Source organism: Coregonus lavaretus (genome assembly GCF_964263955.1).
Source record: "Coregonus lavaretus genome assembly, contig: HAP1_SCAFFOLD_1382, whole genome shotgun sequence".
Lineage (NCBI taxonomy): Eukaryota > Metazoa > Chordata > Actinopteri > Salmoniformes > Salmonidae > Coregonus > Coregonus lavaretus.
This window is the reverse complement of record NW_028162732.1, coordinates 2,124-30,123: the sequence shown is the minus strand read 5'-3', so window position 1 is coordinate 30,123 and position 28,000 is coordinate 2,124. Positions and strand designations below refer to the sequence as shown.

At 47.2% G+C, this 28,000-nt stretch overlaps 1 protein-coding gene across 1 annotated transcript; it reads right to left on the bottom strand.

The window, feature by feature from the left end:
- Positions 1–28,000, bottom strand: LOC311118946 (phosphatidylinositol 5-phosphate 4-kinase type-2 alpha). Its single transcript, XM_084193695.1, has 10 exons — positions 27,063–28,000; positions 9,841–9,938; positions 9,634–9,730; positions 8,808–8,960; positions 8,047–8,193; positions 7,891–7,929; positions 2,914–3,027; positions 2,520–2,757; positions 542–645; positions 1–428 (listed from the first exon to the last, which is right to left on the bottom strand). Exons 1-10 carry the CDS (start codon positions 27,201–27,203, stop codon positions 348–350), a joined length of 1,212 nt encoding a protein of 403 aa, XP_084049821.1. The 5' UTR covers positions 27,204–28,000; the 3' UTR covers positions 1–347.

Sequence of the window (28,000 nt, the reverse complement as noted above, 5' to 3'; positions counted from 1 at the left end):
AACGGGGAATGCAGAACAAACAACAAACAAAAACAACAACAATGCAGGGTGAGGAAATGGTGTTAAGAGGCAGTAAAAAAAAACATTCCCAAAGTAAACAAAACAAGTTAATAAAAAAGTACTGACTAGAACCTAGAACACCTGTTCTCCTGTTCAATGTAACAGAGATCAAATCAACAGATGAGAAGATGAATGTAAACGAATGATGGTTTTAGCTGCTGAGAGGGACACCCCTGCTGACGGAGAGAAAGAGAGTGATACCCCCACCCATCCCTTCTCTCCTCTCTCCACTTGTTTTCCTCCATATCTCCTCTCCCTAAGTCCTCCTCCCCCCCTTCCCCTGGGGGCTATGAGAGAATGGTGGTGATAAAGTCGTAGAACCTCTTGGAGTACTGCTCTGGGTTCACCGTGGAGATCTCAGCTCCCGCCTGCAGGGGGAGACACACACACGGTGGAAGACAGTGAGTCAAGGGAAGAAACCCAAACACACAACATTCACACCAACGGAGGCGTAGGCATCCGACCTCACACACATACATACCCCGTGTTTGACGGTCTTGGCAGCATGAGCAGCCTTCTTCTTGGCATCGTAATGCTGCAGAATGTCAATGACCGCCATGAAGTACACCTCCTTCCTAGGAGCACCTGGACACAGACACACAGGATTATCCCTATATTATAAACTGGGTGGTTCAAGCCCTGAAGGCTGATTGGCTGACAGCCGTGATATATCAGACCGTATACCCCAATATGACAAAACATGTATTTTTACTGCTCTAATTATGTTGGTAACTAGTTTATAATAGCAATAAGGCACTTCAGGGGTTTGTGATACAGTGGGGGGAAAAAGTATTTAGTCAGCCACCAATTGTGCAAGTTCTCCCACTTAAAAAGATGAGAGAGGCCTGTAATTTTCATCATAGGTACACGTCAACTATGACAGACAAAATGAGGAAAAAAAATCCAGAAAATCACATTGTAGGATTTTTAATGAATTTATTTGCAAATTATGGTGGAAAATAAGTATTTGGTCAATAACAAAAGTTTCTCAATACTTTGTTATATACCCTTTGTTGGCAATGACACAGGTCAAACGTTTTCTGTAAGTCTTCACAAGGTTTTCACACACTGTTGCTGGTATTTTGGCCCATTCCTCCATGCAGATCTCCTCTAGAGCAGTGATGTTTTCACTCAAAATCTCACGATACATGGCCCCATTCATTCTTTCCTTTACACGGATCAGTCGTCCTGGTCCCTTTGCAGAAAAACAGCCCCAAAGCATGATGTTTCCACCCCCATGCTTCACAGTAGGTATGGTGTTCTTTGGATGCAACTCCGCATTCTTTATCCTCCAAACACGACGAGTTGAGTTTTTACCTAAAAGTTATATTTTGGTTTCATCTGACCATATGACATTCTCCCAATCCTCTTCTGGATCATCCAAATGCACTCTAGCAAACTTCAGACGGGCCTGGACATGTACTGGCTTAAGCAGGGGGACACGTCTGGCACTGCAGGATTTGAGTCCCTGGCGGCGTAGTGTGTTACTGATGGTAGGCTTTGTTACTTTGGTCCCAGCTCTCTGCAGGTCATTCACTAGGTCCCCCCGTGTGGTTCTGGGATTTTTGCTCACTGTTCTTGTGATCACTTTGACCCCACGGGGTGAGATCTTGCGCGGAGCCCCAGATCGAGGGAGATTATCAGTGGTCTTGTATGTCTTCCATTTCCTAATAATTGCTCCCACAGTTGATTTCTTCAAACCAAGCTGCTTACCTATTGCAGATTCAGTCTTCCCAGCCTGGTGCAGGTCTACAATTTTGTTTCTGGTGTCCTTTGACAGCTCTTTGGTCTTGGCCATAGTGGAGTTTGGAGTGTGACTGTTTGAGGTTGTGGACAGGTGTCTTTTATACTGATAACAAGTTCAAACAGGTCCCATTAATACAGGTAACGAGTGGAGGACAGAGGAGCCTCTTAAAGAAGAAGTTACAGGTCTGTGAGAGCCAGAAATCTTGCTTGTTTGTAGGTGACCAAATACTTATTTTCCACCATAATTTGCAAATAAATTCATTAAAAATCCTACAATGTGATTTTCTGGAGAAAAAAATTCTCAATTTGTCTGTCATAGTTGACGTGTACCTATGATGAAAATTACAGGCCTCTCTCATCTTTTTAAGTGGGAGAACTTGCACAATTGGTGGATGACTAAATACTTTCCCCCCCCCCACTGTATATGGCCAATATACCACGGCTAAGGGCTGTATCCAGGCACTCCGTGACAGCCCTTAGCAATGGTATATTGGCCATATACCACACCCCCTCTGGCCTTATTTCTTAATTATATAAAATGAAGCCTACCAGAGGGCTACAACCATACTGCTCATCTATTTGGTATAACCATACTGCTCATCTATTTGGTATTTCTGACCCACTGTTTTGAAGTGAACCCTTTACTTTTTAGTCTCCTGTACCACTCCTCCTATCCCTTTCCTCCTCCTCCCTCCTTCCCCCTCTCCACTCACTGTCGTTGCTCTTGATGGCATAGACGTCTATGGTGGGGTCAAACTCCCCGGGGGACAGGGGCTTGGTGCTGTCCAGGGTGTTACTGGGGGAGTCAGGGGGAGTGCCAATCCCTCCATCACTCTCCCCTTCATCGTCCCCCTCGTTGTCCTCACTCTCCACCTCCTCCTGCTCAGCCCGCTCCACGTCATGGATCCCCACCAGCAGACTGTAGTCCATCAGCTTCAACTGGGCCAGGAACTGGAGGGAGAGAGAGAGGGAGAGAGGGAGGAGACATAGAATAAAGTAATGGAGAGAGTAAAAGGGGAGAATAACATTTTAGAGTGAGACCAGGATTAATCCAACCCAAGTATTCATTCCCTCACACCAGAAGAAATAACAGAACCACAAACACACCTCCACGTCTTTACGTAGTTTCTCCAGGAACATTTTCTTGTTGTCATCGTCGATGTAGATCTTCTGTCCATCGTTGATGAAGTCGTTGTCCTTGTAGGTGGGCAGCTCCTTGGCCTGATGCCCCGCACAGACAGACAAACAGTCAGGACAGCAGAGGACACACCTGGACTTTATAACTATTTACATTATTAGAAAGGAGTCAGAATGAACACTCTTTAAAATGATCCTCTAACTAACTGACTCGTTGAATAAAGTGATCTGAATCATGTTTGTCTGTGACACATATAACAACAGTTCGAGACAAACAGTGTGAGCTCTATGGAGGCTTGTGAATTTCCATTGAGCCATCTGGCTACAGTACCATGTGTGGCCTGTGGTCTGCGGGGGGAGGGGGGGTGGGCGTTATTCTGTGGCAGAGAGGAAGGAGTGAGCAGGAAATTAGGTTACAGCAGCAGCACTGCTCAGAGAGCTGACAGAAGCAGTTCTATGGCAGCACGAGGAAAGCAGCCACACAAACCCACACACATATAGCAACAAACACAAAGACCACAAACAATGCTGCGATGGCCAAGGCACCCTTGCACACTCAAATGGGTGAACGTTGTAATAATGTGGAGAGTCAAACAGCAGGTAGACACTAGTACCAGCTACAGACAGCATCCTGAAAAGAATATACATTCCAGATATCCAGCCACCCATTCTATGCATCCTCAATCTCTTCCCAAACACCCATCTTCCTGATCAACCCCTCTAATCGCTCAATTATCAGTTCTATTCTCAGAGAAAGTATAGAGGAGCCCATACAAGCAGTAGATCAGGTACTGTACGTAATGGTTGTGGTTCAGAGGTAGACTGGGCTGACATGGTAGAGTAGCAGTAACAAACACCCGGGCTCCCGAGTGGTGCAGCGGTCTAAGGCACTGCACTGCATCTCAGTGCTTGAGGCGTCACTACAGACCCCCTGGTTAGATTCCAGGCTGTATCACAACCGGCCGTGATTGGGAGTCCCATAGGGCGGCGCACAATTGGCCCAGCATCGTCCGGGTTTGGCCGGTGTAGGCCATCATTGTAAATAAGAATTTGTTCTTAACTGACTTGCCTAGTTAAATAAAGGTAAAATAAAAATAAAATAAAAAAACAGAATAGATGAAGTTGGATGAAAACAGCCACGAGAGAGAGAGATGGAGAGAGAGAAAGAAACAGATAAAGATGGGTTGAGAGAATGAGAGAGAAAGAGGGAGAAAACAAGAGAAGAAAGAGGGAGATCAAAGGGTCATTGCACATGGCCTTCAATCAGGTGACCGAAGGCAGTTTTTTGATCATCATCATCACAGTGCGCTACAGGAAGTTTGTGGCACATCAGATGTGAGTGATGTCGCTCAATAGTGAATTTGTCACAGCTTGGGGAGAAAGAACAGGAGAATTGTACCAGATCACCAACTGAAGTATCAAAAATATACAGTCAAACCTCCAGGTAAATAAAAACAAAAGCAGTCAGTGAAACAGGTTGGTGTGATGATAGTACTGCAGGATTGTGATTAGTAGTCAGGAAGGACAGGAGAGGAGAGGCCAGGCCTGGTGGTGAGCAGCTGCAGCCCAGTGGTGCTGTGCTCTGGGCATGCTCAGACAACAGCTGTTCCAACCAGCCACGTGTCTCTCTCTGCCTGCACGTCAACACTGAATGGGAATCTGGGTCAACTACACACAGGCTGCATCTGAAATGGCACCATATTCCCTATTAAGGGGACTACTTTTAGCCAGGGGGACTGATGGGCCCTGGTCAAAAGTAGTGCACTATATGGGGAATAGGGTGCTATTTCAGAAGCAGACACACACTCTCTGAGGTACAGCATCATCACACTGTGTGTGTGTGTTTGTGAGAGGGACAGGAAGTGAAAGTGATTGGTTGTGAGTCAATAGCCATAAAGGAAAAGGGGCAAAAACAGCAGTTTGAAAAACTGTTCCAGAATAAGCCAGTTCCGTCTGTCTGTTTCCTACATGCCAGTCCATTGCAGGTGTCCTGTCCTGTATCCGTCATGACATGAATCTGAAAAAAGCTATGAAAATAAAATGAGATACGATTGATCTGATAACTTGAGCATGCCTGGCCTTGGTTCTATAATATGATTTGATCTGATAGGTAGATAGATTGAGCATGCCTGGCCTTGTTCCTTACGTCTCTTACGTGTTTCATGGCGCAGTAAAAGCGTGTGGCGATCCGCAGCGTTTGCAGCCTTTGCTGAACGTTAGATTTGGGCCGCGGGGGCGCATCCTCAGGAGGGCGTGGCTGCTGGAAGAGGGGAGCGGGGGAGGGATGGAGGGAGGAGGATGAGAGGAGAGAGCCGGGGAAAGGAAGGAAGGAAGTTGGAAGGAAAGGCAAGTGTTTAGGAAATACACAAACTGTATTAGTTTTGTTTCAAGCGAGGCAAGGGAAGAGAGCTTCTGAAAGAGCGTACAGCCTGGCAAGTGCTGCTAGAAAAGCCAAGGTTGCGGGTTCAATTTCCGCAGGGATCACATACACATACTAAATTGTATGCTCTCACTGTACTGCAAATCACTTTGGATAAAAGCATCTGCTAAGTGGCATATTATATTTCATGTAAACAGAATCTGCATATCCTCCGGTTTTGTGCGCATAAGGAAGAGCTATAACAGCTAGGGTGGCATTTCAGGTGTTCTTTTAGACTGCTGCTTAGACAGACTGTCTCAGGTAAAAGCCATGTCGCCTGTAGGGAGGGCCAGCCGGTAGCTAACAGTGTTAATAACAACTACCAGCTGGCACAAGGAGCCCAGGGAGAGGAAACAACAACGTTAGATAGCAGAGATCTACAGTGGTAAACAGGTACCATGACAAATCTCTGGACCCAGGGGGACAGCTGGGAGTGCAGGCTTTTGTTCCAGCCCAGCACTAACACAACTGATTCCTAATCACATCACTATTCATGGTCTAAACATTGACTGTGATTAGATCACTTGCATTAGGTGTGTTAAGAGCTGGGCTGGAACAAAACCCTGCACAGTGCATACCGCAGCTCCATTGCCCACCCTGGCTGTAAACTATGAATATGTTCATGTAAAATAAAAATCCAGGTTCCATGTGAGGACAGTAGGACAAGTGAGTCCACAGCATGCAGCACAGAGTGGGGCTGGTCGGGGTGTTGGAGACACAAGCCTAGAGATGTAGGACCATGCAGAGAACATGCGAGAGAGAGAGAGAGAGGGGGGGGGGGGGGTTGGCATGCAGTCAGTCAAGAGGGCTTGTTGTTTGTGTGTGAAACCCTACACACCATACCGCTGTTACACACATTACACCACCTAACACATACTAACTACCATGTAGCTCAACACACACCAAATACCCTGTACCTCCATTCACCCCTCCAGTATTTATGAATACACAGCAATGGACACATCTCAGTCACAACTCTTAACCAACTAACCAATTAAATCAACCTAACCTGAAAATGCAGAAAATGTGCATTTCTAAAGCCAGTCTGCCATTAAAGATTAAACATGATAATGCATGTAGTCACGCCCGAACATACACACGACTACACTCAATGTGAGAAGGTGTTTTATTCAGTCATGTAATTGAACAGTGATGGTGGGTGGCCATGGCATGCCCGTTTACAGATTTCTGTGAGCATACAATGTGTGTGTGTGTGTGTACACTGTATGTCAAACTTTTAAGACAAAACAGTACACAACTTGAAGGCCTGTGAATGCTGCAAATGTGGTCAAAGCAGAGGCAGCAGTAGTAGAAGCAGCAGAAGGTACTTATCGTAGTAGTACTGCGGCTGTCGTGGTTGGAAAATGAACAATTGAAGTCCTTCCACATCTTGGCTAGTCCGTTATCGCTGATCTGTCAGCAATAACTACTGGCATTTTGTAATAGTCACACATTTTCACACACCAAGCTGAGAGAAGAGAGTAGAGCTTACTGTGTAGTACAGAGTGTGTGATCAACGGCTTCTGTACTTCCATTTAAGTCCTTATTCTCTTTGTCAGATATATTTAGACTGAGGGGTTCCCCGAAGTTACAACGCCCCGCTGGTTCTGGTGTTCCACCCGGCCAAGCTTCTACAGTCGCTAGAGGAAAGATCCGGCCTTTCAGGGTCAAATGATGACCTGGCTACTCAGACACACACACATACACACACACGCACACACGCACACCCACACTAAACACAACGTCCAAAAACAGTATGCCGCAAAGAAGATTCCTGCCAACAGGGAAGGTTGCAGAATCCCAAAGCCTGTGTTCTGTTTGTACAACTACCATTGGCTGAATCACAGATATATATTTAGAATGTATGGCTCTGGGCTGAATCACTCATTCACTCTCAGAGAAAGTCTGCTCTCATTACCAGAAAACTGCCTCATACAACAAACAGCATCTGATCAAATAATCCAGGAATGTAAACGCACACACACAAAAAACATTCACTCTCTAGAAGACAAAGAACAAAGCATTTGGCACGCACACACACACACCTCAGTCTCTCACACACAGACAGCAAGCAGGGGAAGCACTGGAACTGCTGTAGCAGTAGTAAACTGATGGAGCAAACTGAAGACACAGAGAGCGTGCAAGAGTATGGGGAGTATAATGGGCAGGGGTCTTAACAGAAGAGGATGGATGGCTTGAACTACCCCCCCACCCCCACCCCCACCCCAAAAACCAAAGCAAACCAGCTCAGTAGAAGTTGAGCCATGTAGTTGATGATGACAGAAGGAAGGGCAGGTAGGTAATGGACAGAAGCTATGTTGGTTTAAAGGACCAGGTGTTAACACACAGCTCGCTCCCTCCCTCGCACCCTCGGTTCCTCCACATGGCTTTTATAGGACAGGAAGTGGCCAGGAATCAGAATCAAACTACATAATCAGTGTCTATATCAATACATTAAAACACACCATGTATAGGTCTGGTTGTTTTGTGTGTCTGTACTTTGTGTGTGTGTGTGTAAATTACTGTACCTTCTCCTTGTCGCTGGCCTCCCTGGCCACAGTGGAGCCCTGACAGACAGAAAGATGTCAGACATTCCTTTTTCCTTATAAAAGTCTACAACTATCTCTCCCCCCTCCCCCCCTCCCTCCCTCCCTCCCTCCCCACCTACCTTCCTCCCCACCTACCTTGAGGTCATATTTTTTGTAGACGGAGAGGCGGTGGGAGAAGACGTTCCTGGTGACGATCATGTAGGTCTCGTCTCCGTCCACCGTGAGGCGGTACATCCCCAGGAACTGAGGCAGCAGCGTGTTGCCATGACACTCCACTATGAACTAGAGAAATAGAAGAATTAGAGGAGAGTTGGATTAAGACTCACTTTGGTACTTCTTGAGGTGTGTGTGTACCTGGTGGTACTTCTTGAGGTGTGTGTGTACCTGGTGGTACTTCTTGAGGTGTGTGTGCACCTGGTGGTACTTCTTGAGGTGTGTGTGTACCTGGTGGTACTTCTTGAGGTGTGTGTGTGTACCTGGTGGTACTTCTTGAGGTGTGTGTGTACCTGGTGGTACTTCTTGAGGTGTGTGTGTACCTGGTGGTACTTCTTGAGGTGTGTGTACCTGGTGGTACTTCTTGAGGTGTGTGTGTACCTGGTGGTACTTCTTGAGGTGTGTGTGTACCTGGTGGTACTTCTTGAGGTGTGTGTGTACCTGGTGGTACTTCTTGAGGTGTGTGTGTACCTGGTGGTACTTCTTGAGGTGTGTGTGTACCTGGTGGTACTTCTTGAGGTGTGTGTGTACCTGGTGGTACTTCTTGAGGTGTGTGTGTACCTGGTGGTACTTCTTGAGGTGTGTGTGTACCTGGTGGTACTTCTTGAGGTGTGTGTGTACCTGGTGGTACTTCTTGAGGTGTGTGTGTACCTGGTGGTACTTCTTGAGGTGTGTGTGTGTACCTGGTGGTACTTCTTGAGGATGTTGTGCATCTCGGCCACATCCTCACTGGTGATGGTTTTGATGACATAGCGTTTGTCATTGGAGGTGTGGAAGCGAGCGCCGCTCCGACCCTGAGAATCACTGTTCAACGGAGCCGCACGGGTCAGGGAGTTCTACACAGAGAGAGAACAGTGAATCACAAATGTCTATAAAAATCTGAAACTTCTTTTGAATCTATAGAGAGAATGTGAACGAGAAAGGGAGAAATTGTGGAGAGAGAGATAGACAGAGAAAGAGAGAGAGTGGGATTGTGTGTGATTGTCAGAGACAGCTGTAGTCAGGCAGGCCTCTAAGGCCCTGTTATCCCTCTCCCACACCCTCCAACAGCCCAGCCACTGTGTGTGGACAGACACCCCTCCTTCCCCTGGGTGTGTGCCACCCTCCTACCACCTCGTGCCCCCCAGCACACAGCTGATGCCCTCCAGAGTAACCTACCCCAGTCCTCTCTGTAACCCCCTCCATGTGTGCTTGTTCCTACCCTCAGCCCACTCCTTCTCCCTCCACCGTAATATAAACATGAGAGACAGCTTCAGAGGACCAGAAAACATTGACCTCCCTAATGCCAACACAGAGCACACACTCTACCCTGGGAACACACACAGACACAGACACAGACACAGACACAGACAGACAGACAGAGAGAGAGAGAGAGAGAGACAGACAGAGAGAGAAAGAGAAACTTGGCGATAACCATGAAATAAATCTTGCAAGATTAGGAAGAGAACAGAGAGAGAGAGGGGGCGAGAGGAGAAGAGAGCTGTTCAGTCTGCTTCTGCATGTGTGTACCTGGAAATCTTGGTCGTCGATGCCAAACCGTTCTCTAAGGTTGCGGAACACCAGAGGACAGTACTCCTTAAACTTGAAATGGCTCGGCATGTTCTCCCTACACACACACCAAAACATAGAGTCACAACACTGAGTACAAGCTGTTATTGTGGTAGTAGACATTTAACATCAGAGCAATTAAATTAGTGTGTGTGTGTGTACACTTACTTGTTGAAGAGGTGATTGTCCACCTTGATCTTGGAATAGGCCTTGAAGTCATCAGGCATCAGCATGATAGGGATCTGAACATGGCTCAACTCATTGATCTGAGAGAGAGAGAGAGAGAGAGAGAGAGAGAGAGAGAGAGAGAGAGAGAGAGAGAGAGAATATTGTCGAGAGAGAGAGAGAGAGAGAGAGAGAGAGAGAGAGAGAATATTGTCGAGAGAGAGAGAGAGAGAGAGAGAGAGAGAGAGAGAGAGAGAGAGAGAGAGAGAGAGAGCATATTGTCTTATTGTAGAGTAATGACTAAACATAAAACTCCCATCAGATTTAACTAATGTTAGTCAAGTCCAGAGGCTTGTTTTTTTATTCAAGATGAGCATACAGGACCTCAGACCTCCATACTCATCAAACCCCCTTCATCAGTCTCTTTAGCTCAGTGACCCTCATTCCTGGTTGTGCAGGCTTTTGTTCCAGCCCAGTACTAAATGCCTGAAGACTAACAGCCCATCTATTGCTGCCAACAACCGTGACTAGACATTCTGTATTTCATCTACTGCAAGAAATGTGAAACAAGGTTTTTGAATCCAACACATGGGACAGAGAGTGTGTGCGGAGGAGGAGGCAGGCAGGAACAGGGTTGTAGTCAAGATAGCCTCCAGACAGCATGGATCTTCAGAGCTGCCGTGACTCACACAGATTGAGGGATGGGGCTGGAGACAGATTGTCATACTCAGTTTCTAGCTGTCTGTGTGAGTGTTTGTGTGTCACTCTGCGCGTGTCATGCTGAGGCGCTGTTCAGGTCCACAGTCTATGGTTTTATTAACTACTTATTATAGCTGCCACTCCAGTCTTATAGGTCTGTTACAAACATAATGAGACCAGGGCCAATGACACATCATGGTTTTACAATTACCCAAGGAGAGGATCATTTCCATGTAAAAGGACCCATGTGCACCAACAAGTGAAGTTCATAGGAGCATGTCAAATTGGGTGTCAAATGAAAGCAAAGAGTCAATCTTTTCGAGAAATTAAGGCATATATACATTTTTCCACCCAAAACATTCGATTTCTGGTCGAACAGATGGAAAAGGGGTCTTAGAAAAAACCTCTAGCAGAAAAAGTCTTAAAGGGTAACTCTCAACCCCAATCTCAGCCTTTGCCCAACCCCATCAAATGTAAAACAAAATTGCTCATAAATATTACTTTTTGGGGGTGGGTAAACATAGTTGTATCTGATCCCAACTCTTTCTCACTAAAACATACCTACAGTGCCTTAGGAAAGTATTCAGACCCCTTCACTTTTTCCACATTTTGTTATGTTACAGCCTTATTTTAAAATCGATTAAAAACAAATTTTTCCTCATCACTGTACACACAATACCCCATAATGACAAAGCAAAAACAGGTTTTTAGAAATGTTTGCTAATTTATATATATATAAAAAAAAAAAACGAAATGCCAAGAGTGTGCAAAGCTGTCATCAAGGCAAAGGGTGGCTATTTGAAGAATCTAAAATATATTTGATTTGTGAACACTTTTTTGGTTACTACATGATTCCAAATGTGTTATTTCATAGTTTTGATGTGTTCACTATTATTCTACAATGTAGAAAATAGTAAAAATGAAGAAAAACCCTTGAATGAGTAGGTGTGTCCAAACTTTTGACTGGTACTGTGTATATACATATATATATACACATACATATATATATATTTTTTACATTTACATTTTTAGTCATTTAGCAGACGCTCTTATCCAGAGCGACTTACAGTTAGTGCATACATGTATAATTATTTTTTTTCCCATACCCCCCGTGGGAATCGAACCCACAACCCTGGCGTTGCAAACGCCATGCCCTACGAACTGAGCTACATCCCCTGCCGGCCATTCCCTCCCCTACCCTGGACGACGCTGGGCCAATTGTGCGCTGCCCCATGGGTCTCCCGGTCGCGGCCGGCTACGACAGAGCCTGGATTCGAACCAGGATCTCTAGTGGCACAGCTAGCACTGCGATGCAGTGCCTTAGACCACTGCCCCACTCGGGAGGCTACTGCTCGACTAAAGAAATCTTGGTCGACCAACAGCCTATCGACCAAACAATCGACCAGTCGACTAAATGGGGTCAGCCCTAATTTCTGTGTAGTACAGATCAGGGACCAATAATGAAATTCCACTTCATTTACTGTAGGTCAATAACCCAAAAATATTTTTTCTAAATTCAGTGTCAAATCAAATCAAAACATAGCTGACACCCCATTATTTCCGCGGATATCTTTGAATCTGAATTCGGAGCAGATATTCAACAGAGTTTTTGGACAACGTGGACAAACGTGGGCATACATTATAAGTGAAAAATCTGAGTCTCAGCGCAATTCCGTTATATTCTGTCATTTCTGTAAGAACTTGATTAAAAAATGTACCATAGCTAAACGTTTATGTTGCAATCCAATATAGTGGAAAAGTATCGATATCATCTTATCATATCATCCTGTTTTAATAGGTAGTGGGCCAATATGCCCCTGTCATGTGGGATTGATGCCTGCATCTCTCGCCTAATGCTGAAGGATCCACACAACAGACGGTGTAGAATATGGTCTCAGCAGGACTCTACTCCTCCTCTAGACCAATTCAGGTGTAATAACATCCGAAAGAGAGCGAGACTGCAGCTTGGTCCAGGAGGAAAGGAGACAAGGAAAGGAAGCTAGTGGACTTCAGGAGGGGGCAGGAACTTGATAGATGTTAAGGAGAGAGAGACTGTGGGGTGCCAGGTAACAACGTCACCCAGAGAGACTGTCAGTGATGTGGGGTGCCAGGCAACAACGTCACCCAGAGAGACTGTCAGTGATGTAGGGTGCCAGGCAACAACGTCACCCAGAGAGACCGATGCATCCTGTGTACATCAGAAGGAGACGTCCCCACATCACAAAGCTCTATTTCACACACAGTACAGAGGCAGGAGAGAAGACAATGCCCCTAGACACACACCTCCACTTCCATTCTCATGCCTGTAACTGATCAGATACACATGCAAAGCAGGTGAGGCTCTCTCTTATCATCGGAGGGGAGATGAGCGACATGACCTCTGTGAAAGTAGTCAGTCCACCCCCCCCTCCCGCACACGCACACAGAGACAGAGGAGTGGCACAGGGCCAACCTTCAGGAGGCAGGCAGCAGCAGCAATGTATTCTGGGGGCTGACAGTGACAGAATACAAACATCTCCCCTGAAGGAAGCAGGATTACTAGTCTCTCTGTCTAATTATATCATGTTGCATTCATCTGTTCAGTCAGGCAGGCAGGATTTAGCCCAGAATGAAGAGAACCACATAAAACAGCATTCCCCGGACCTCTAGGTTTCGAATACCCTGACCGGTCTATGGATGTGTTCCAAATGGCACCCTATTCCCATTATAGTGCACTACTTTAGACCAGGGCCCAGAAGTAGTGCACTATAAAGGGAATAGGGTGCCGTTTGGGACGCATCCTATATATTCTAGTCACTGTGTTCCTTGGCCTGTTCTTATCACCTCGGAGTGAAACTGAGTGATGCAGAGTGCAGCTCTCATGTTTATGTTGTGTTTAATCTCCTCCTCTGATGATGACTCTTATCTCTCTGCAGCGCGTCTATCTCCCTCTGTCTATCTCAGCCTGGCCAACTTTCACAGTGCCATTTCCTGTTCTTCGTCGCCTTGGTGACGGAGTTTGGGGTTTCCGCCTCGGAGCAGAGTGAGTGCGCTCCGTGGCCCCAGTGGACAGGAAGTGGGAGAGGAACTCAGCACAGGGAGCCTAATTTCTCATAACACCCTCTCTGACTGACAGACACACAACTCTCTGACTGACAGACACACAACTCTCTGACTGACAGACAGACACACAGCTCTGACTGACTGACAGAAACAGCGCTGGCTGGTGCACCTGCTGACAGATCACTGGTACTTAAGTCAAGATAACCAGTTGTTACATGTATGGAAGATATAACAAGTACAACCAGTCTATACTCAAACAGAGCAGTACTATGGGACAGGCTAGACATTACTATGGTACAGTCACAGTACATAGGCCTACTCTAGCAGTTGGTGCTTACCGCTTAGTGACTGATTTAATGTTTGTTTGACTATAAAGGGGATAGATTTAGTAAGTGTAGCTGGTATGTAATCTCTCCTAGCAGCACTGACAGAGATATACTGCTCTAAACCGGATGACACCTGTTCAGGATAGTGGTCATATTACGCACATCGAGATCCAGCACATTTCACAGGTGCAATTGTGTACAAATCTGGCCTATCACATGAAAGGGTGCAGAATGCACAGTTAGGCTAGTTAGCAATATTTCCACCACTGTGTGTCTTGGAACAAAATAGTGTGATGTGATAAAACAAATAGGGTAAACCCTGTTCAATCTGTCTCACTCCCTCACGTCTTCTGCACCCCAACAGTAACATCTCAAAGAAGACAGGCAACCCGGTCCTTGTGATGGTTAACAATTCAGCCTGGTAGTCTCATTTCAGTCATCATGTGAAGAGAAACCCGCATCATTGCGTGTAATGTAGAATTAAATTATCGGTCTCCCAACCCCCATAACCCACCCGCACCCTCAAGTCAAGCGACAGCCTGCTTCTCCACGCCCCCAGAAACAAGCTCGGCTGCTTGGGGAAATGGGCTTTCAGCTCGACTGCCCCCAGCGTCTGGAATGCCCTGCCGGACCACCTGAAGGTAGGGCTGGGCGATATATCGAATTCATGCAAATTAATGTTTTTGCACGATATTCCAAATGCCTGTATCGCAAGAATCACGTTTTTATTTTTATATGAACGTTTATGTCCACTTGTTGTCTTTTTGGTCTCGTCTCCTTTGCTCCTTCTGTGCACCTTCCCATTTACACCAGAGATCTGGATATAATGACGAGAAGCACGTCTCTGCCCTAACAATGGGAGTCTTTCTCCCAAAGGCAGGAAGCCAGGTGACAAGGTCCAAAATAAGCCCATAAAAACACATTGGGCTTATTTTTGCCAGAGTGAAACCGCACGTTTCCCCTCTTTCTCTGGTTCACTCACACACACACACACACACACAAAGCCCCTCACAACAACAAAGATGAGAGATCACGTCTTCCTCTCTGACGTGCGGTTTCAACTCGCTATTTGCATTTGAGGTTTGGTCCAACAGAATTGGTCATATGGACACCGAAACATATTGAGACATTATGCTACCGTAATAGAGGAAAAGTTAACATTTCTAATGACACCACTAAAACGAAAGTATCAATGAACACTGATTCTGGCAAATGAATGCTCAGTTCGTTGCGTGCGGCATTGCGGTACTAAGTACCACTAGCAGCATTTTAGCCAAAGGCTGTTATACTAGCTGTCTAGTCTGTGTTATATAAACGTGCAATAAGCATAAAACACAATTATATAAGGAATTGGCAACTCATTCTCATTCTGAGAAATAAGGTAGGCCACTTGATTTCAACATCTGAACAAAGTGGACAGGCTAGCATGCTGTTCAAACAGTTGAAGACGGACAGAACGGTGTGTTCATAACAATTCAACTGTTCTGCCTTGTTAGCTAGCAAAAATATCAAAGTTGGCTAAACTTGAAATATACAGATTAGCTGGCTACTCACTAGCACGTGGGCTTGTGCTTGAGAGAATGTTTATATGAGACCTGTGTTCATTTTCTTTAGCCAAATGCCTGTCACAAGAAGTTAGTCATTAATAGTGAATGTGCATCATGTTTTTATTTTGTATTTGTTATGTAGCAGATGCTCATATCCAGAGCAACTTACAGGAGCAATTAGGGTTAAGTGCCTTGCTCAAGGGCACATCAACAGCTTTTTTACCTAGTTGGCTCGGGGATTCAAAACAGCAACTTTTAGTTTATTGACCCAACACTCTTAACCACCAGGCTACCATTATGCATGGTTCTGGTTAAATTTGTAACAAAAAAATGGCATTTTCATAGACAGACTTGAAAGCCAGATCAGTGACTATTGCAAAAAAGCAGGTTGAACTATTTTGATTAAATAATTAAATGTCTAGTGAAAAGGAAAGGAGGATATCTAGTCAGTTGTACAACAATGCATTAAAGTGAAATGTGTCTTCCGCATTTAACCCAACCCATCTGGGTCTTATGGTTGTGGAAGGTTTACGTTTAACCTAGGTATAAGTTCACAAGCCCTGAATTCATTAGGATTATTGCTGACTATTTGAAATGCAGTGTATTATTTTATTTATTTTTTTAGATATCTTGAAATCGGCCCATAAGTTTGAAAAAAATGTAGATCTGATTTTTAGGCTATATCGCCAGCCCTACCTGAAGGCACCACAGACTCTGGGCTCCTTTGAAACGGGCCTGAAGACCTTTCTCTTTAGGAAGGCTGTATGTTGATAGCTGTGCTCCTTGGTGTCCTTGTCCCTTGTAGTGTCAGCTGTGTTCTTTGTCAGTTTCCATGTATAGTTTATTTTATGCAATTTGAGAGTAGTCTGTAGCCTTTTCATGGGGGAGTAGCCTAATTCTCTCTGACTGACTCTGCCTCCAATAAAGCTAATCAGGACCAATTTCACACTATGATACTAATTACACCCTCAGTTACATAAGATATACACACCACACTAACACACCATTTCATGGTCTGTTCCCTGTTTATATATCCCTGCCTACTGTACTTTTAAAGGAAACCAGAGCCCTTTGTGACACTAATATATTGTCATGGTTTGGAACGGGGTGGGGGGAATAGGTTATGGCAGATTCAAATTACAAGGTTTTTTTCTGCATAGAAAAGGCTTGGGCGGGCCGCCTAAGTGTTTAAAATGCAAACATTTCTCTACACCGTCAAGATGGGGGACTTCTAAAATTCTCTCTAAAATTCAGCCGTGCCAACCGCTCTCCCTGCCACGCCCACCACCTAGGCCCCTTTTTGATCCAGAAAAAACCCTGGCCTCGCAGTCTATGATGATGTCATATGACTGAGTCTAACTTTAAAGCTTTGTTGGTGGTACGATTTCTTTGAGTGTGTGGGAAGCCAGACGTGTGGCTAAAATGTCACGTGCAGAGAAACTTGAATGGTCAAATCACCAGACATGTTTAGGGAGTAGCCAAGGTAATGAGGCTTTCAAGGTCACAGATTATAACTGTATAGAAACCAGGGGGCCTGGTTGGCTTTTAAACAATGGGACCACTACCTCTCTCTACTGTACATTAGCCTATTCATTATCACAGGCTGTAGACAGCATAGGCCCTATAGAAATGATAATCGTCATTCAACATGACCTGTTTATCACAATGTAAACAACTTGAATATAAGGAACCTGCCCTGCTCTTATCACTCTGTGTTTGACTAGATTACTCAAGTAGAGGTATAAATCATGTTAGCAGTAGAATACATCTGTTTTATTTGTTCCTGGCTGATATCATGCGAGTGAGGGGAATGGTCTCTGTATTGGCTAGGGGAGTATGAGGGTCCTGCCAGCTAAACTAAGCTAAATGCTAGCTAGGCTAATCCTGTGAGGCTATAAGGAAGGAACCCTTTCTTATTAAAACACCTTCTCTCTCATTACTCCCTTGTTTCCCCTCCACAGCAGAGGGTTAATGAGCACACACCACCAGGGCCAAGCTATGATAGGTAACATACACATACGCATGCACTCTATTCGCTTCTCTTCTCGTAGGGCCTACTGTACACACATTGATAGCCATGCAACGAGAGCACACGTGTGCTGCAGTTTCAACATCTACTGTTGGTGGCTTAAAGTGGCAATCAGCAGTTGCTACGTCCATTTTTGGACTTAAATCAATTATATGCATGTACCCATTGATTCTTGAAGAATATAAAACTTATAAATGCCTCATGAGCTTAGTTCAAAAGGTTACATTTCTCCATCCCCATCCCTCAGCTTCTTACCAAAACATAGGTGGGGAGAACGCTTTGTTATTGTTTCAACTGCTGATTGCCGCTTTAAGCTATATTCAGTTTACATCAATGTCATGCAATGTCATCGTCTCCTCAGACATAACGCGTAATATTTCCTTCTGTTCTATGGCAAGCTACAGCCATATGAATGCTGCACAAGCGTGTCTGAGAGATCACATGCACGCACGCACACACAGTGGATGTGCTTGTCTGGTCCCCGGGGACTGCAGGTACTTTGTGCGATCCCATCTATTCTGTTCTTCACCCATATTCACCACATATTAGCTGCAGGTCACTCCTGTGGCTATTAATAGGAACAGCCTCTTACGCAACACACAGACCCAGACATAGTCACTGGCTCAGAGAGAGGGGGGAGAGAGGGACGGGGGACGGGGGGAGGAGAGGAGGAGAAAGAGAGGGGACTGGGGAGAGGGGAGAGGGGGGAGCAGAGAGAGAGCATGAGAGAAGAAAGGAAAGAGGGATGGAAGTTGGCAAGGACAAAGATCAGGAGGGGCAGAAAAGAACAAGAATGAAGCATCAGATAGCTTCACTCTTACTACGAGGGACCAATCAGGTTCAGAGAAAATAGAATTGGGAATATATGAGACCGAGAATTACTTTGATTACGTTAATTAAACTACTGGTGGTTATCGACTCTCACTTCGTCTGATTGGTTACTGACTGACTGTACATTCCCCTAGAGTATTTCACTGATTTATAATGTATAATGCTACTACACATCAAATCATCACTGAAATGAATCACTGAAATAGTACATGTCTACAATGTCTACAATGTGCCCATGATTCACCAGAGACTTGTACAGACATTCTAGATAGCAGTATTTCTCAAACTCCTGTCCATGGATGAAGCACTACAGGTCCTTGCCTGGGATGTTGCTGGACCGCTGTACGGCTGAGGTACATGTCAACTGTCAGAGTGTCTCTCTCTAAGCTAAGTCCTATATCCTCAAGGCCTCTGTGAGGCTTTGGCTGTCAGACTGAGTTAGGGAGATGAAGGATTATAGACAGAGAGGTCTAGCTGCTGTCACTCATGCACTACCACCAATCACATAGCTGGAAGGACCGAGGCACAGAGGCGGCTAGCGCTTTAAAATCACAAATACAATTTGTGCTCAAACGACTACAGTAGATGTGCTGCTGCAAATCAAGAAAAGCTCTCTAACATGGTAATCTAGTGACATCTCTCTGTCCTCTCTACCATGGCCGTCTAGTGACTAACAGTTGAGTTGTCTAGCTCTGTCACTGGTTTCCCATGATGCTAGAGCTGCAGGAATGCAGTGAGCTGGTGAGTTTCCATGAAGTGCTAGTGAGTGGATGGGTTTGATTCATGTGTCCCTCAGGAGATAAGGGTTCTGTTTTGTTGCCTGCCTCGGTGTGTGTGTGTGTGTGTGTGTGTGTGTCTTGCCTCTGCACAGTTCTACTGGTGGACCACATTGTCAGGCCTACCACTCTCCCCATTCCATTCCAGTGTTCCGTCGCTAGCAGACATTACATCTGACCCCTACTCAAACCTGGGGCATTACCAGCAGCTCAAACACAATCAGCAGGCTTTCTATCTATTTCTAACTATCGCCCACACCAAATGACCAATTTAGAGCTTGTTGCAAGTCTGCAAGCAAGAGAAAGTCGTTGTGACCATGACGAGTGAAACTGTAAAGCAAGCAGCTTCAGGCATAAAACACGGCTATCCGTCACCCTGTCAGGCAATGCAAAAAGAGAAGTTTGAACATGTAGGCTATGCCACACTGGCCGGGAATCCAACCCAGATACGGTCTGTGTGACTAAAGTGGACCACATTAGCCCACTGAGCTAAAGCCTAGGGCATTAGCTCTCTCTGGGAGCTAATATAAGTATTCCGATCCCAGATGTGGTCACGACGTCACACAAGCCTGGTGTAGTAAACTACCACTTGGATAGAATACCATCTAGGCTAGGCTGTTGTGGTCGTGACACATTTATTGTGTAACCTCCCTTGGTTCCCCTCCCTGGCTTAACACCGAGATTAGTTAGGGGCAATTCCACAGTAACGGAATTATGCTGAAACACCGATTTTTCACTTAAAAATGTATGCAAAACAAAAAACATTTTTTTCCAATTTTAACAAACCATACAACTCTATACACAATTACTACTTTGAACAATTTACACAGTAAATAAAATAAAATATTAACTGGAAAAACTATACAGATGAAAAGTTTGGTAACAGACTAACGGTTACCAAATGTTGTATCTGCACAGTTCTTCCTGTAAATGTGTTTTTGTAAAATGTTCTGTGGAAACTGTTCAAAGTAGTCCTTGTGCATAGGTTCTATGGGTGGTTAAACTTTTAAATCAATGTTTTTAGTTTGGTATACATTTTAAAGGGTTAAAATCTGAGTCTCAGCATAATTCTGTTACCATGTAATTGCCCTTAGGCCCTGTGCAGTGGAGAGCACAGCACAATCAAGGCTCTTTCCATAAGAGTGTGTGTGTGTGTCCCCTCTTCTCATTCACACTAGTAACCCTGCACCTAAAGAGACTGTTTTAATGTAGAACTTTGAGCTGGGCTGACCAGCCTCTGATGCAACGTGAATGAGGGAGAACCCACACTGAGGGGGTGGGGGTGGGGGGGCTCAACATCAGTCTGTCTGGAACAGTAGAGGACCACCACATAGACCACTACAGAGATAGAGAACACCACTGTGTCTGGCCAACACTTCACTATTAAGGCGTCAGCATGCTTCAGTTCGCCTGGTGCCTAGACGAAATCGGCTAGCCGAACTGAAGGAGTGTGCTCGCATACTCCCTTAAAATAAATTTGTTTGGGGCCTCCCGAGGGGCGCAGCGGTCTAAGGCACTGCATCGCAGTGCTAGAGGCGTCCCTACAGATCCGGGTTCGATCCCGGGCTGTGTCGCAGCCGGCTGCGACCGGGAGACCCATGAGGCGGCGCACAATTGGCCCAGCGTCGTCTGGATTAGGGGAGGGTTTGGCCGGCTGGGATGTCCTTGTCCCATCGCGCTCTAGCGACTCCTTGTATTGTTGGGGTATTGTTCCCCTGTGCCTGTATTTTGTTGGAGCTACCCGTACCTTGTATTGCCGGGGTAGATTGTTCCCCTGTGCCTGTATTTCAGCGCAACTGTGTACGACGGAATAAACTCTGTATTCAGTGATTTACCCTCCTGTGCCTGACTCCTTCTAATCACACTCATCACAGAATCACCCACCCACTATGGAGTCAGCGGGAGAGGAGCGAATGCCTGGGTCGTGGCACGGGTCCAGGAGCATTCCACGATGCTGGCCAGCTTGGGGGAAGCGATGGATTGGGTTCTTCAAGTCGTCCAACGCCTGGAGAGGAGAGGACCCGATATGTCGAGAGCAGCTGGCCAACTGGATCCAGCCACCCACACCCCAGCACCCGGAGGGATCCAGATATCCCGACCACGGGAGTTTGACGGGACGGCGGCTCTCTGCCAAGGATTCCTCCTCCAACTGGAGCTCTACTTCTCCAGCATCAGGCCGGCCCCAATCGGAGCGGGAAAAGGTGTCCGCCCTCGTTTCCTGCCTCTCTGGGAAAGCCCTGGAGTGGGCCAACTCGGTTTGGAACGAAGGAGGAGCCGCGTTGGAGAACTACGGGGAGTTTGCTCGCCTCTTTCGGGCTGTCTTCGATCACCCGCCCGAAGGTCAAGAGGAGGACTTCGCTTTGGAGTTTCGGACTCTTGCAGCGGGGTCCGGGTGGAACGAGCGGGCCCTTATCGACCATTTCCGGTGCCATCTGCGGGAGGATGTCCGACAGGAGCTAGCCTGCCGGGACACCATGTTGTCCTTCACGCAACTGGTGGACATGGCCATCCGGTTGGACAACCTGCTGGCAGCCAGAGGACGTCCTGGATGGGGTCTGCCCGTTCCCACCCCGGCCGACTCGGATCCCGAGCTGATGGAACTGGGTGGAGCCGCCATCCGAGAGAGCGGAGGACGACAGCGACAGTGCCACTCTAGTGGCACGAAGGGACAGTACACCACACGTTGTCAACGCTCTTTTGGGTCTGGAGGCGGCAGGCAGGGCACTCTCGCATCACCCCAGGTATCGAACACCCACACTCGTTCAGAGCCCTCTGCTGCGCACGGTACCCTACCCATCTACTTTCCCGATCACATGGTAGTTCCCCAGTAAAAGGCGCTAGTCGATTCAAGCGCAGCTGGGAACTTTATGGACAGGGCATTCTCATGCCGTCTAGGCATTTCATTGGTTCCCCTATCCATTCCACTCCCCATCAGAGCACTTGATAGTCGATCATTAGGGTCTGGGTTCGTTCAGGAAGTTACTGCACCAGTCACCATGATTACCCAGGAGACTCATTGTCCCCTGCTTTCCCTGTGGTATTAGGTATCCCTTGGTTAGCACTCCACAACCCCACCTTCTCATGGCCGCAGAGGGTTCTCACGGCGTGGTCGCGAGTGTGTCAGGGTAGGTGTCTAGGTGTTTCCGTTGGTGCAACCACGGTGGAAAGTCCAGACAGTACCTCCACCGTGCGCATTCGCCCCCCCGCCCTAATTACTCGATTTGGCGCACACGTTTTCAAAAACGCAGGCTACCAAGTTACCAGCTCAAGGGGCGGGGGATTGTGCGATAAACCTCCGGGTAGACGCTGTACCTCCCATGAGTCATGTGTACCCCGTCGCAGGCTAAAACAGCGGCTATGGAAACATACATCACCGAGTCCCTGCGCCATGGGTATATACGTCCCTCCACTTCACCCGCCTCCATGAGTTTATTCTTTGCGAAGAAGAAAGACGGCGGTCTGCGCCCCTTGCATTGATTATCGACCACTGAACAAGGAGACAATCAGATTTAGTTATCCTCTCCCCCTCATTCCGTCAGTGATCGAGTCAATGCATGGGGCGCGCTTCTTCACCAAATTAGACCTCAGGAGTGCGTACAACCTGGTGCGTATCTGAGAGGGGGATGAGTGGAAGACAGCATTCAGCACAACCACGGGGCATTATGAATACCTGGTGATGCCCTACGGTTTGATGAATGCTTCATCATCTTCCAGTCCTTTGTGAACGAGGTGTTTCGGGACATGCTTGGTCGCGGTGTAGTGGTCTACATCGATGACATTCTGGTGTATTCCGCTACGCGCGCCGAGCCTGTGTCCCTGGTTCGCAAAGTGCGGGCCCGACTGTTGAAAAATGACCTTTATGCTAAGGCAGAGAAGTGTATGTTTTTCCAGCAGTCCGTCTCCTTCCTCGGATACCGCATTACCACCTCAGGTGTGGAGATACGTAATTGCCCGACTCCAACCACGGTTAAGGAAGTGCAGCGCTTCCTTGGCTTCGCCAACTACTATCAGAGGTTTATTCGGTGCTTTGGCAAGGTCGCAGCTCCCATTACATCCCTGTTGAAGGGTGGGCCGACCCGGCTCCGCTGGTCAGCTGAGGCTGACCTGGCCTTCAGCAAACTACGGGGTCTGTTCACCTCAGCCCCGGTACTGGCCCACCCCGATCCATTACTACCGTTCGTAGTGGAGGTGGATGCATCCGAGGTAGGGATAGGCGCTGTCCTGTCTCAACACTCGGGCACGCCACCCAAGCTCCGCCCCTGTACCTTATTCTCTAAGAAGCTCAGCCCGGCGGAGCAGAACTACGACGTTGGTGATCAGGAGCTGTTGGCTGTTGTCCGAGCCTTGACCATGTGGAGGCATTGGCTCGAAGAGGCGAAACACCCTTTCCTCATCTGGACGGACCACCATAACCTGGAGTACATCCGGGCAGCGAGGAGGCTGAATCCTCGCCAGGCCAGGTGGGCCCTATTCTTCACCCGGTTCGATTTTACACTGTCATACATCCCGGTTACGAAGAACGTGAAGGCAGACGCATTGTCACGGCTGTATGACACAGAGGAGAGGCCCAGAGACAACACCCCCACACGCCCTACCTCCTGCATTGTGGCGCCGGTAGTATGGGCAATGGACGCGGATATAGAGCAGGCATTACGCACAGATCCATCTCCACCTCAGTGTCCAGCTGGGCTGCGGTACGTGCCTGCTCTTATCCGTGATCGTCTGATCTACTGGGCACACACGTCACCCTCCTCTGGTCACCCAGGTATCGGTCGTACAGTGCGCTGCCTGACCGGAAGGTACTGGTGGCCTACCTTGGCTAAGGACGTGAGGGTGTATGTCTCCTCCTGCTCGGTGTGCGCCCAGAGTAAGGCACCTAGGCACCTCCCAGCAGGTAAGTTACAACCTTTACCAGTTCCACAATGACCATGGTCTCACCTAAGTGTTGATTTCCTGACTGATCTTCCCCTCTCCCAAGGTAACACCACCATCCTGGTCGTTGTAGACCGCTTTTCCAAGGCCTGCCGCCTCCTTCCTCTGCCCGGTCTTCCCACGGCTCTGCAAAATGCGGAGGCCCTGTTTACACATGTCTTCCGGCACTACGGGGTACCAGAGGATATAGTGTCTGACCGAGGTCCACAGTTCACATCCAAGGTCTGGAAGGCATTTATGGAACGTCTGGGGGTCTCAGTCAGCCTGACCTCTGGGTTCCACCCAGAGTCTAATGGGCAGGTGGAACGGGTAAATCAGGATGTGGGTAGGTTCCTGCGATCCTACTGCCAGGTCCGGCCGGGGGAGTGGTCGGTGTTCTTGCCATGGGCAGAATATGCCCAGAACTCTCTCCACCACTCTTCTACTAACCTAACACCATTCCAATGTGTTTTAGGTTACCAACTGGTTCTGGCACTGTGGCACCAGAGCCAGACCAAGGCTCCTGCGGTGGGTGACTGGTTTCAGCGCGCGGAGGAGACGTGGGACGCTGCCCACGTTCACCTCCAACGCGCCGTGCGTCGTCAGAAGGCCAACGCTGACCGCCACCACAGTGAGGCCCCGGTCTTCGTACCGGGGGATCGGGTCTGGCTCTCGACCCGGAATCTGCCCCTCCGCCTGCCCTGCCGGAAGCTGAGCCTGCGGTTTGTGGGGCCGTTCAAAGTCTTGAGGAGAATCAACGAGGTCACCTATAGGTTATTACTTCCCCCTGATTACCGTATTAACCCCTAGTTTCATATGTCTCTCCTCAGGCCGGTGGTGGCTAGTCCGCTCCAGGAGTCTGAGGTGCGGGAGGTCCCTCCACCTCCTCTGGACATCGAGGGGGCCCTGACGTACTCTGTCCGTTCCATCCTGGATTCGAGGCGTCGGGTGGGGGGCCTTCAGTACCTCGTGGAGTGGGAGGGGTCTGGTCCGGAGGAACGGTGCTGGGTCCCGGTGAGGGATATCCTCGATCCCTCCCTGTTGCGGGATTTCCACCGTTGCCATCCGGCTCGCCCTGCTCCACGTCCTCCTGGCCGTCCCCGAGGCAGAGGTCGGCGCGCTGCTGGAGCTGCGCGTCAAGGGAGGGGTACTGTCACGACTTCCGCCGAGGCTGCCTCCCCTCCTTGTTCGGGCAGGCTTCGACGTTCGTCATCACCGGCTTACTAGCCACTGCCGCTCCATATCTCATTATTCCATTTGTCTTGTCTTGTCAATTACACACACCTGGTTCTTATTCCCTCATTAGTCTGTGTATAAGTGTTCCCTCTGCCCCCTTGTCCTTGTGGGTGATTGTTTTATGTGAGTTGAGTGTAGCTCGGTGGAGCTACTCGTACCTTGTATTGCCGGGTTAGATTGTTCCCCTGTGCCTGTATTTTGTTGTCGCTCTCCAGCGCAACTGTGTACGACAGAATAAACTCTGTATTCGGTGATTTACCCTTCTGCGCCTGACTCCTTCTAATCACACTCATCACAGCTGTACGGTGTTTCCTCTGTCAAATTGGTGCGGCTGGCTTTCGGGTTAAGCAAGCAGTGTGTCAAGAAGCAGTGCTGCTAGTCAGAATTAATCTAAGATAACTTAAGAAATCTGTCATTAATTTTGACGTTTTTGCCGAAGAGATCTTAGTCGTGCATATTTACATCTAACTAAGATATTTGGTGCAGTATCTTTCAATTAAAAAAGAAGATGATTCGTCTCTCGTTGAATGACAACAAAGACTTTATTGAAGAATCCCTACTGTTGACCAATCACCGATGAAGGGGCGTAGACTTCGGCGCCAAACTTCGGCTTGCCTCTAGAACCATTTTTGTGTGTCCGAACAGCCGGGGAAAAAAACTAACCGAAGCCAAAACGAACAGAAATGTCACAAAATGTAATTATAATATATGCACGAACTCTACCAAACTGTTTTGGCTGGGAAGCATGCGGACGCCTTTACAGTAACACAGCCAAGGTTTATTCTTGGGCTTCTTTTCTGTTTAAAGTAATCTCTGGTTTACTCTGTTGGCTAGGCTGGGGTAATCATTTCAGGTCCATCTACAAAATAACCTCTGCTCTTTATTTAAAACCACTCAGTTTATGTTTACATGGCATTCAGTGAGTAAAAACGTCACTTCTTCTAAACAGCCAGTGTAGCATTGCAGAGATAATCTAATGCTGACATACCCAGAATATGGTGATCATTCATTCTTTGCATAGCCACTCTTCCACAGACGTATGCTAAAGAATTCAGCAAACTCCATTTGAGGTTTAGAACTTCAATGTTCTATCCAAAACAATCACAACATTCTAGTAAAAATGCTAATTAGTATGTTATGTCATGAAACATGGGGACAGTGAGCCTATGTTAAGCTACATGGCTCTGACTCAGCCTTCCTTCTGTGTACAGTGAATGACAGAGTGAGGAAGGGACTGAGAGCGATGATAAGCTCTCTGACATGGGAATATCTGCTCTCTCATGACACTGGACCCTGGGAGCTCAGAGAGCATATCCTACACACACACAGTAAAATAACTGAAAAACACAGAGGCTAAGCTACTTAGTGTCACATCGAGAGCGCAGTATAGGCTAATATTATGATAACTGTTCTATCAGCAATTCACATTTACCCCAGGCAGTGTGGTATGTCTTAATACATGCAGTTGGAGAAATTACACATGATATGGCTGACAATCTACCCCAACACCATGAGAAAGCCCACTTAGCTACCTAGTTAGTATTGCATTTCTGCCAAAGCTCTATTGAAAAACAACTACATTTGAATTCAAAATCAAGCCTGGTGTGACCAGATGCTGATTTGCATCGACAGGACGATAACCACTGCTAGCCGTCATCCCTGATTTGCACCTAGCAGTCTCTAGTATGTCAAGTCAACCACATTCTGACACATAGATGACACTATTGTTAGGTAGCTGAGCTTTAGTTTTAAGTTAGTAGTAACGTTACAGGGTCATGAAACATCGATTTGACCACCACCACCAACCAACCCCAATGGACCGACTTACCGAATGGTTGACTCCCCACATAAGGACGCTGAGCAGAGGGTCACTGGCTCGGAACAGCTTCACTTTTTGAGCCACGAAGTGTTTCTTCTTCGTCTTCGTCTTGCTCGCAATAGATGCGGCAATGCTGCTCGCTGTAGCCATCTTTAGTAATGTGAAATCGTCTGGATATCACTCAGTGACAGTTATTTATGGAGCTGGGAGAGTAGCCTCTCAATGATCACCCTTACTCTGCATTTAGCTAGCGAGCAATCCGAAAACAACAGTATTACCTAGCTACTCCAATTTGCCTTAGCGTTTAGTTAGCTGGCTAACGAAACTACGGTCGTTGATAATGTATTGTAAAAAAGTAACGTTATTTCCTTCACTGTCAGCTAACGCACCACTAACTCGTTAACCCAACACTTCCCTCCAACATCGTAAGTCACCTCTTCCTTCCTCAAACTCCTCAACCCCGACACGACAGCCTCACTGAGCCGACGTCGTTAGCATTGCTTACTGGCTAAACACCCAACTGACTGAACGCATCCAGGCAAAACATTTAGGAAGCAAAAGCGTAGCTAGCACCGCAATGGTCAAATAAAATACAAATGTTCATGCAGCCTCACTAATAATTTTTACAACCAACCACACTAAAATGCCATCGCAGATCGCCTGCCTACTGGTACTGCACACTCCTACCTTAGCTAACGTTAGCTTTAGCAGAGTAGTGGCAGCACTGCCCAAAGCTAACGGTCGTTAGCTTGCTAGCTAAGCTAGCTCGCTAAAATAGCTATTCAGTCCTTTTGGTTTTTCTCCCTCCTACGCGTTCGTTGGTCAGCCTCGAAATATGACAGTACCAAAGAGGATCAATCTAAAATCTACGGTTGATCAAATCTGTGTTCTTTCCTACGATGCTTTCGGCTCGGTGTTGCACTGTCAACTGACAGCTCGAGGGAGGG